At 32.0% G+C, this 10,617-nt stretch overlaps 2 protein-coding genes across 2 annotated transcripts; both read left to right on the forward strand.

Annotated features, from left to right (window-relative positions):
• The first annotated feature begins 911 nt into the window (after nucleotides 1–911).
• On the forward strand, nucleotides 912–1,877 carry LOC114412147 (14 kDa proline-rich protein DC2.15-like). Its single transcript, XM_028375938.1, has one exon. It carries the CDS (start codon nucleotides 1,049–1,051, stop codon nucleotides 1,574–1,576), a length of 528 nt encoding a protein of 175 aa, XP_028231739.1. The 5' UTR covers nucleotides 912–1,048; the 3' UTR covers nucleotides 1,577–1,877.
• Nucleotides 1,878–8,471: 6,594 nt separating this feature from the next.
• LOC114412148 (14 kDa proline-rich protein DC2.15-like) lies at nucleotides 8,472–9,270 on the forward strand. The gene has a single exon (XM_028375939.1). It carries the CDS (start codon nucleotides 8,579–8,581, stop codon nucleotides 8,987–8,989), a length of 411 nt encoding a protein of 136 aa, XP_028231740.1. The 5' UTR covers nucleotides 8,472–8,578; the 3' UTR covers nucleotides 8,990–9,270.
• The last annotated feature ends 1,347 nt before the right edge of the window (nucleotides 9,271–10,617 follow it).

The following is a 10,617-nucleotide window of genomic DNA, read 5'->3' on the forward strand; positions in this document are numbered from 1 at the left end:
AAAAGGGATTATGATACCAGTTTTACTTATTCATTTAGTCAATGATTGGCGAATCCAGCTTCTTGTATTTTGGGATAGTCTGCCTGCGCTCTAAGTGTTGGTAATAGTTACTCTGGAACTGGAAGTGCATCTCGAAATTATAGGCTCCTGGATGGTTTGGTGGTGGGCGGATATATTGGAAACTATACTTTGGCATTGCTGTTATATTAGGCTTGTAATAGGATCAGATGAAGTTTTAACAATGGGGAACTGGCATTGAATTGTTTTGGGTCTTCGATCTGTCCTGCTTTCTGTGGTTATTTGTATTTTTTACTCGTGTCTTAAATACTTCCTAATCATTGCTGAACTGGTCATTTGTAATGGGTACTTCTGGTACCCTCTATATTATATATATAATCTCACTTTTTGTTTGTCAAATTAAAAAAAAAATCATATGTATATTAGATTGCGATTAATTCACGATATAAAATTATTTTAATAATTTACACTAGTATAGTCTATTTTCTCAATATGATTATTAACAAAAACCTTTTTTTGAGAGGTTAAGTTTAACCATAGTTACAACTTAATAGTCTTTATGTTTTACCGTTCCAAGCTCTACCAAGCCATGTTTAACCAAAAGTAACAAATCTTAGTTTCTCACATAACGTACAGTTCATGGAATGTATGTCAAACTCCATCCAATGCCAAAACAAACACGCTATTAGATGTGCGACCCTACCTCACCTTACAAACATGTACAAAACCTAATTCAAGGGTTTCTCTGCCAGCTAAAACTCATTTTAGTACATGGTTATTGCTTCATTAACATAGGTTCTCTCAAATCCGTTAAACTATTTCAATAACTATTACTCCGATGGCCATTTTCTTAAACAATTTACCCCACTTGCATTCCAAAACCCTATATAAACCACCATTCACTGCCAATAACTCCCATCCCCAGAAACACTCTTTCTCTTAAGCTCTCGTAGTTAAATCTGCGAGCCATTAGTTGAAGAAAACAAAAAAAAAAAAAAAACAAAACAAAACAAAAACACTAGGGTTTAAGATGGGTTCCAAAACTCGCTCTTCCCTTGCTCTTTTCCTAACAGTCAACATTCTCTTCTTTGCCCTTGTCTCTGCCTGCGGGACATGCCCTAGCCCAACGCCAAGGCATAAGCACAAGCCTGTTAAGCCAAGCCCTTCAGGTGGCTCAGGTGGCTCAGGTGGTTCAGGAGGTTCAGGTGGTTCAGGAGGTTCTGGTGGCTCAGGTGGTTCAGGAGGTTCTGGTGGCTCAGGTGGTTCAGGAGGTTCTGGTGGTTCTGGAGGTTCCGGTGCGTCTTGCCCTCGTGATGCACTCAAACTAGGAGTGTGTGCCAATGTGCTAAACGGGTTGTTGAACGTGACTTTGGGTCAACCACCAGTTACCCCATGCTGTTCCCTTCTCAATGGTCTCGTTGATCTTGAAGCTGCAGTGTGCCTTTGCACTGCCCTAAAAGCAAACATTTTGGGCATCAACCTCAACCTTCCAATCTCACTCAGCTTACTTCTCAATGTTTGCTCAAGGAACGCCCCACGTGATTTCCAATGTGCCTAAATCATGGCCTATGCTATGCACAAGTTGCTTCAATACGTGTTTGCTAGCTAGTTCTGGCTTTCTGTTGTCTCTTTTATTTTATAAATTTCATTGCTCATGAGTCATGATGCGATTCTTGTACGTGCATGGATGGTTAACTTCTCGTTATTCTGTCGCTTTAATTGGTGTTTGTTTTTATTTAACAAAGTGTCAAATTAAATAAATTCCCGATGCTTTCTTATGCAAAAGCAAAAGGAATCAAAGATGATACTAGTGTTATTTATTTGACAGATAAATGATTAATGTTGCGAACAATTTTTAATTTTTATTTCTGTCTCTTTTCGTTTTGTCTTTTTGGTGAGCGAGAGCATAGGCTGATCAGGAAATTAATTTATTTTTCCCTTTCTAACTTCTGTCCAATGCCTGACTTGCTTGAGGAAAACAAATTCAAGAAAAGAATAAAATCTAAAGCTAACATGCACAGGCATCAACGCTGTAATCAGCCCGTGACTATTGTACTATATCACATCACGTGCAAGCACTATTAATTTTTTCATTTTAAAAAAACGAATATATAATTAGCTAATTAAACCGAACCAAAATGATTGGTTTACGGCTTTAGGCCAACTCGTTTATTTGAAATATACATTGAATATATAAATCATTCGCTCTCAATTTAAGAAATGAAGCACATGCATCTTAGTTTTGTTACCGACCAGTTTATTAGCCATAGTATATTTGCTTGCACAAATTCCAGAATCCAGAGGTACATTAAGTAAGAACTAAGAAGCAATGATTTCTTGCTTTTGGAGTTTTGGTCCAATGCACGTTTCATGATGCATAAATGAACACACACACACACACTTAAGTTCATCCCGTGTTAGGAGGAAAGAAGTTGGGGATATTAAAATTAGGTAGAATGGTTCATATAATTTGCCATTCAAATGTACGATTGCAAACCCAGGCCGGCCCTGGAACTTGATTGAAGGAGCAATAACACAAGGCCCATGACATGACTTAGAGGGGTCCAATTTTTTTAGAAAAATATATAGGTATATAGTAATTAAATAATCTATATTATCTTCATAAATAGATTAAAATTATTTTTTGATTTTATATTATTTAAATTAAAATATGACAAGTGATTAAAAAGCTTTTTTCTTTTAGTTATTTTTTTCTTCTATTGGTTTTATTCAAAATCCAATGTTAAATCAATTTCTAATTAATGGTGACATATCAACATGTAATAGAAAGGAAAAAATTAGAGAAGTTATGACAAAAAATTGTATAATATCAACATAAAAAAATTATATATGTATATTTGCTTTCTTTTAGGGATGTCTTTATATACAAATGTTTGTGTATGAATAATTTTTTTTTTTTGAATTTGTAAATTAAAAGATAGATGATAATATGAGTAAATTGAATAAAAAATGATATATAATTATTTTTTTAGATTTATTAAAATCATGTTATTTACTTAATGTAATAAAATATACTATTTTAATAAAATTACGTATTTATTTTTTATGGAATATATATTTATATTTTGTAATATTTATATATAGTAAGCGTTCCTTTTTTATTATTCTGTCTTGCACCTTAAAATGTCAAAATCGACCCCGTACATACTTGTAACCATTTTGCCACTTAGTGTATTTTTTTTTTTTTCTTTTCGTATCTCTTGCACCGTGGCACATAAGAAATAAATAAATAATAAACAAAGTTATTCCACAATACACATCTATTACTTTGTTGTGTAAACCGTATTGCACATTGGTTTAACTATTTAATTTTATTGTGAAGAGAAGTAGTACATGATGTACATTGGATATTAAGGTTTATGGCAACACTGCAACAGGCTTTCCGATTTTCGAAGTTCAATAATTTCCATACAAATATATTTAATTATAAATACACTATTGGGAATCTATAATGGTACATTATTAAACATAAACCTATAATCGTGCGCGTGCATTCAAAATGACTTTGAGTGTAATTTTCATTTATTTAGTTTTAAAGCTCCTTTAAAATTAAAATTATTCGATAATTTTTTTATAAAAAAATTATTTTAAACTAACTGTCACATTCAATAGACGAATATGTTTTTAAAAATAAAAAATATTACTTTGTAAAATTAATTTAATCAACATAACTTTATTTAATGACAATAAAAATACATAAAATGAGCTTTACCGTTCGACTAATCAAATTCATTTCAAACAAATATTCTTTATTGTCATTCTTTTCTATAACAAATATTTTCTAGGTAACTTCTGACAAAATAATCTCTCCCTCATATTGATAAACTCAAGTATTATTTGATCATAAAATTATTATTCATTTTCTCAAACAAAAAAGGTTTGATGGATTACAAGTAGTCTATTCACAGAGTGAGTCTATGAAATTACAATACAAAAACAAGTAACTTTAATTAGCACAACAAAGGAACAAAGGAGTGTTCTTTTCTTTTTGTTTCAAAGCATAAGTCCAATGAGTATAAGGGTGTCCCTGTTCTATTGCTTGAATGCTTGTTAATTTCTTTAACTTGTCTCACAATTCTTCAACGCTTCAATCTTGAAATATATAAAATTCATCTGAGGGGACCATTGTGAGTGAGAACCCATTGATATTTTCCTATTATGAAACATGACACATGCTACTTTTGATGCGTCCATTTCCGGCGAAGAGAGAGAAGTGAGAAGGTATAGTCATTTTTCTGAGTAACGTTTCCTTATCTTCACAACTTATACAAAAATGATTTCAAGTAGAGGATATTCTCATCGGTGGTCATGTATATACTGTCTCAAGGCAAATACTTGAAATTTAAATGTTAAGGTATTTCAAAAGGTAGCAGAAATATTAGATGAAATTCTTAGAAGCTATCAACATAGATAAATTAGCACCTTTGGTGTACAACTTTTGGATGCAAAAAAAATCAAGTGAAAGTAGAAATAATAAGTGTAAGTTTTCTTAGTGTTTGGACGAAAGAAACATAGCACATAGGACCCTAGATAAAAACACTGGACCCAATTTAGTTACAACAAGTTGGACACTATATATAATTTGCAAAAATATTGGTCCGAGTCGTCCAGTTTTTTCACTTTGGACACATGTTCGATTAAAACATATTTTTCTTATAAGGTAAGGAATACAATACTTATACCGCCATTGAAGGTAAGAAAACCTATGACACTTAATAAATTTCATCGGTCATCAAAGTTTAATATTTTTATTGTCATTAAAATTATGATATTTTGAGGTGTTAGATATTTTTTATGTCTTTAGTTCTAAAAGGTCTAACGATAATAAAGATATTAAACTTTGATCGATGGACTAATTAGATTTATTAAGTGTTATAGGTTAACAATCATCCAATGATTACATAGATATTGTATTTCATACCTTAGACCCAAAAATTGTTTTAATTTAATGTGTTGAAGGTGACGAAATTGGACTCAATCCAATGTTTTCAAACATTATTATAAGTTTTACTAATATGTTTTTGTACCTTAAACATTTGTATTTTCTATTTTTATTCTCTTAACTAAATATCCCATCCTTAAACATTTTTCCTACTGTAAAATGTTTTAGTTAAATGATGATATGAGTTAATTGTGACGATAAAATTTATTTTTGTCCTTCAACTATTCGTATTTTTGTTTTAACTCCTTAATATTTACCGCACACTAACATAATAATCTCTAAATTTTATAGCGTACTATCATTATTATATGGTCCCAGTAAAAAAAAATAATCATTATCACGTGGTCCATAACGAAGCTAACGGCATAGACTTATATAACTAACCGATTTCAATTTTACATTTATCTAAATCCAAAAGAATAGCTACTAGTATAATAACTTCTTATAAATTCAAGGATTTTTTTGAAGTGATTAAAACCAGAGGAATTAATAGAGATATATCCTTTAACCTCTTATAATTAGTATCGTTAAACTTTAACCTCTTATAACCAAAAGCTTTTTGTTAATACTTAATAGACGAATTAATACAAGATCGTTTTCAGTTAATTGTTCATATAAAAATAAAAGTATACGCATTCATTTGACTATTATATTCAGTCCAATCTTTTGGGTTGTTATGGATGTCTTTTTGCGGTTGCTTTCAAGATAGGCAATATATATGCATGCAGTCAATCTCATGAACTATGGAGTATATTGTAATCAGGAATCATGGACAGGTGGAACATTAATTTCAGTACCTACATTACTTTTTTGTTCTCAACAATTTGTTTACATCTGCGTCATAAAATCTTAAGGGTTGAAAGAGAAACCACAGAAGCTACTTCGGAGCTAGCCTACAAAAGAAACCTGCACACTGAAGCCCAGAAAACTCCGTAATTTATTGCCCTGCGTTGATTTACTTAATGTTCTACGTTTATATATATATATATATATATATCCGAGATCACAGCTTAATTAGACACTCCTTTCCAGTTGAATATACTATATATAATTATTGACTTGAAGTTTTCTTAAAGATAAACGCAATCCAAATTAGCCTGTGACCGCGACAGCTAATCACTACTAAAAGAAAATTAATGATTTCCACGGGTTTGGGGCAATGGCATGGTCACATGGAAATTCTTCTCCCAAGCTTTTTAATTTATATATACTACTATAATATAATAGCTAGCAATCATAGAAGCATTTACAGATTAGAGAGTCACGGGCTTCGCTTAACAAAAGTGGGCTCCCCTACAAGCTCGCAATGTCAAACGGTTAATTAGGAATTGAATATGAAACACCTGTCTACTCTCCTGGCCATCTATCATGCTTGGATGATAGTTAGTATTCCCCAGTCCCCGCCATTTATATAGTCAAGGATAGAAAATGATGTAATTCTTTAGGATAACAAAATTGAAAATAATTTTTTTAAGATTTAAATATCTTTTGAATACCTATAAAATAGGCGATTTTACTTTTACTACTTAAATCATCATTTTTTTCAATTTCAGTACCTTACATATTTTTTGTGTTTGATTTTATTATTTTTAATTTAGTTAGAATTTGCGATCCTCTCCATTAATGGTAAAGTATAGAAAATGATGCTATTTTTTAGATACTAAAAAAATTGAAAATGTTTTTTCTTAATTTTTAAAGAAATGAGATGTTTTTCGACAAAAAAAAAAGCTTTCATTAGCGACAATTTTTGTTGGAAAAGTGTTGTGCATGATTCATGTTATGGGCGGACATGACTCATATGTTACGTGCAGGTTGATGTTGAAGCATAATGGGATGAAAGCATATTTGTTCTTTGTGCTTGACCCACCTATTATTGGGTTACCACGATGAGGGTTGGGGATACGGGGGCGTAGTCCTCCGACCTCCACAGTACAATAGATCGGTGATATTGTAATTATGTATCGTGGATTAATCTTTATAAACTGATATAATCCTATTTGTCAAATAAATAATATATATAGAAATAACACTCCGTTTTTTAGTATTGTATATACTTGTCAAACTTTGTTAAATCTTTCATTTTTGTGTGTGTTTACTTTGTTTTTAGAATTCCGATTCCTATTAATATTGCTGACAAAAAGTCATAACTTATATGTACCTATTTTCTGGCTGTGGATAATTAGTAAGAGTAATGATATATAAGTCATCATTAATTTTAAATGTATTGTTAATGTATACTTCTTATTTCTCTTAATCTCTCTCTTTCTATTACATCATTAATCTTATCATACTTATATTATTTTTTCTCTTTTCTTCTCTCTTTAGATGTTGATCAATAAGTTCTTGAGTGTACATTAAATATTTTTCAATTAGCAATAGTATTTATCATTAACTTTTGTTGTTACTGGTTACTGACGGTAAAGTAGCAGGTAATTACTGACAACTTTTTCCTTTAGCTGTAAAAAATAATTACCAATGCCCTTATTTTTCTTTTCTTTTCTTTTCCACTGATAAATGCTCATCGATAAGCCCTTAGAAAAGGTGTTTTCACGAATGGCTCTTGGCCTTAGGTAATATTCTTTTTCTTGTTGTGTAATTAAACACACACGGAGAAGATATCGATTAAATTACTATGAGAGTAATTCTTGATATTACTCATTTCATAAACATACTTAATATGCTTCAAACAATCTCGCACTTCTTGTGCATTTTAATCATATATATTAAATTTGTTGTTTAGCTGACAAAAAGAACTTAATTAATAAGAACTTTGAATTTAACAATTAATTTAATAAAATTGAATACATGCAAAAAATAATTGAAGGAGTAACTTAACCAAAACTTACTTCTGAGTAACATGATTTTAAGAGAGAATTTTAAGATAAAAATGTTAAATGGAAAATTATGAGTATTATAATTTAATTCCTTTCAGACACACATATGTATGATAGAGTAGTTTCCAGCAAAAAAAAAAAAAAACACATATATAGAGTAGAGAGATGTTATTAACAAATCTTTTTTAATACACTGTTTATTATTATTATTTAAAATTTTCAAAATTACCCATAAAATTATAAATTTTATATCTTATTTAATAATTTCTAATAAATTTTAACCACCATTTCTCCTTCTCATAATATTATGATACTGGCGTCCAAAATACCTATTTATAATGGGGCTGCTATATTCAAAGTGAAAAAGTAGTGATTGAAAAATCGGCGATTCAAATGAACTTCCGGTGCAATCGAGTCGTAGGTAGGTGCAAAACTTTTCTACAATCCACTAATTGATGGGAGCCCTCATCACCACACACAATCATCCAAAACCTATTTCAAGGATTTTATCTGCCAACTAATTATACTCATTCATTTAGTACATGGATGCTTTATTAAATTCATTTCTCCTCTCCCAAACCCGTTTAACATTTTTTTTGTTCTTAAACAATTAACCCCACTTGGCATTCCAAAACACTATATAAACCACCATTCCCTTCAAATAACTCCCATCCCTATAACCACTCTTCTCTTAAGCTCTAGTAGTTAAGAAACATTAGTTAAAGAAGATAAGAAACATTACACCTAGCTACTAGAGTTTAACATGGCTTCCAAAACTTGCTCCTCCCTTGCTCTTTTCCTCACACTCAACCTCGTTTTCTTCTCACTTGTCTCTGCATGTGGTTATACACCATGCCCTGGTCCAAACCCAAAGCCAAGGCCCAACCCCAACCCTAACCCTAACCCCAGCCGAAGTGGCTCGTGCCCCCGTGATGCACTCAAACTAGGTGTATGCGCCAATGTGCTAAACTTGGTGAATGCCACTTTGGGTCAACCACCAGTTACCCCTTGCTGCACCCTTCTCGATGGCCTCGTTGACCTTGAGGCTGCAGTGTGCCTATGCACTGCCCTCAAAGCAAACATTTTGGGCATCAACCTCAACCTTCCAATCTCACTCAGCTTGCTTCTCAACGTTTGCTCAAGGAAAGTCCCACGTAATTTCCAATGTGCTTAATCGTGGCCCATGAAACAAGTTGCTTCGTGTTTCCTAGTTGTGGCTTTCCGTTGTTTTTTTTTTCAAATTCCATTTATCATGGTGTGATTCTTGTACGTGCATGGATGATTAACTTCTCGTTATTAATTCTGTCGCTTTATTGATTGTTTTATCAGGCAAAGTGTCACATTAAATAAATTCCCAATGCTTAATTTGTTATGTAAAGCAAAAGGAATAAAAAATATGGTAGTGTTATTTATTTGACAGATAAATGATTAATGTTACAAATATACTTTTTAATATTTATCGCTGCCTTTTTGTTTGTCTTTTCGGTGAATGAGAGCATCTGCTGATCAGAAAAATTACATTGCTTTCTAACTTGTGTCCAATGCGCAACCAGAGGAAAACTAATTCAAGAAAAGTATAAAAACAAAAGCAAACATGCACAACACTGCAAATGAACCCGTGACGAGTGTACAAGCACTCCACGTGCATGCACTATTATTTTATTTTTAAAAACTCAGAACAACCAGCTATTTAAACAAAGATAAATATTAAATTCTATGGCACCCTTAGAAGTTTTGGAACATTCATTTTTAGACCAATAGTTATTAAGTTGCTACTGTAAAAAAAAAAAAAAAAGTTGCTACTTGGATGTAGTGATATGAAATTGTTACATGTATCAATCTAGTCCCTAATTAATTAAAATATTTTTTCTTTTAAATTTAAAAATTATAATTATTTTAATTAAACAGAGCTGATCACAGACTCTGTAAATCTTGGAGAAGTTTTGGCATTAATGGGTTCTTCGACCTTCAAGAAGTGAAAAAACATCTTTGTTAAATCTACTAAGAGGAAGGTTAATTCAATCTACAGTTGGTGACTCTATCACTTACAATGATTAGCCTTATTCCAAGTTCCAAAAGAGCATGTAAAATATCCTACTGATTATTGTTCTTACAAGCCTTCTGAAGTCCATAGCCTGGTTCCTAATCTAGATCAATCCCCCAGTTCAGGTGTGTGGAAATGTCTCTGTCTTCCTCCTAATCCTTCTATATACTTTAGCCTTTAGGACGGGTCTCCTGATTCATTGGGATACTCTTACGCCTCGATGTAGGCCTAGTCGTCCTAGGTCTTTTATTGTGAGTGATTTACCTCAGGATGATTGAGGTGGGCCCAATACACAGCCCTTCAAGCCATAAGTACAGTATGCGTGAAGTGGGTTTGTAGAGTTCAGGTTGACCGAGGTGTGGCTCAATACACAAACCCTCAAGTCATGAGTAAAGTATTCACGAAGTGAATTTGTAGAGTTTGGACCCACTGAGGTTTAACCCAATACAACTATCAAGATTGAAATTGCAAGGTACTTATTAAAACACGCCTATTGAATTCTTAACAAGTCAACGATTACAAATCTTGCAAGAACACTAGTTGAAATATTGTGTAAAATTATAAATGAATGAACCGCAAATAAAAGTGCCTAAACCATCCCTGCTTAACATAGTATAGAAAAAAAAAGAGTAGTGATACATGAATCATTACCTATTATATACACCCCATCAATATCCATCTTTTTTTTTTATCTCTCTCTTTCTATCACATTATAATATCTATCATACCTATATTTCTCCCCCTTTATATCCCTAGGT

The sequence above is a fragment of the Glycine soja genome, chromosome 5 (assembly GCF_004193775.1).
Source record: "Glycine soja cultivar W05 chromosome 5, ASM419377v2, whole genome shotgun sequence".
Classification (NCBI taxonomy): Eukaryota; Viridiplantae; Streptophyta; class Magnoliopsida; order Fabales; family Fabaceae; genus Glycine; species Glycine soja.

Coding starts and splice junctions, on each gene's coding strand:
- LOC114412147 (XM_028375938.1), top strand. CDS start 1,049: ATGGGTTCCAAAACTCGCTCTTCCCTTGCTCTTTTCCTAACAGTCAAC.
- LOC114412148 (XM_028375939.1), top strand. CDS start 8,579: ATGGCTTCCAAAACTTGCTCCTCCCTTGCTCTTTTCCTCACACTCAAC.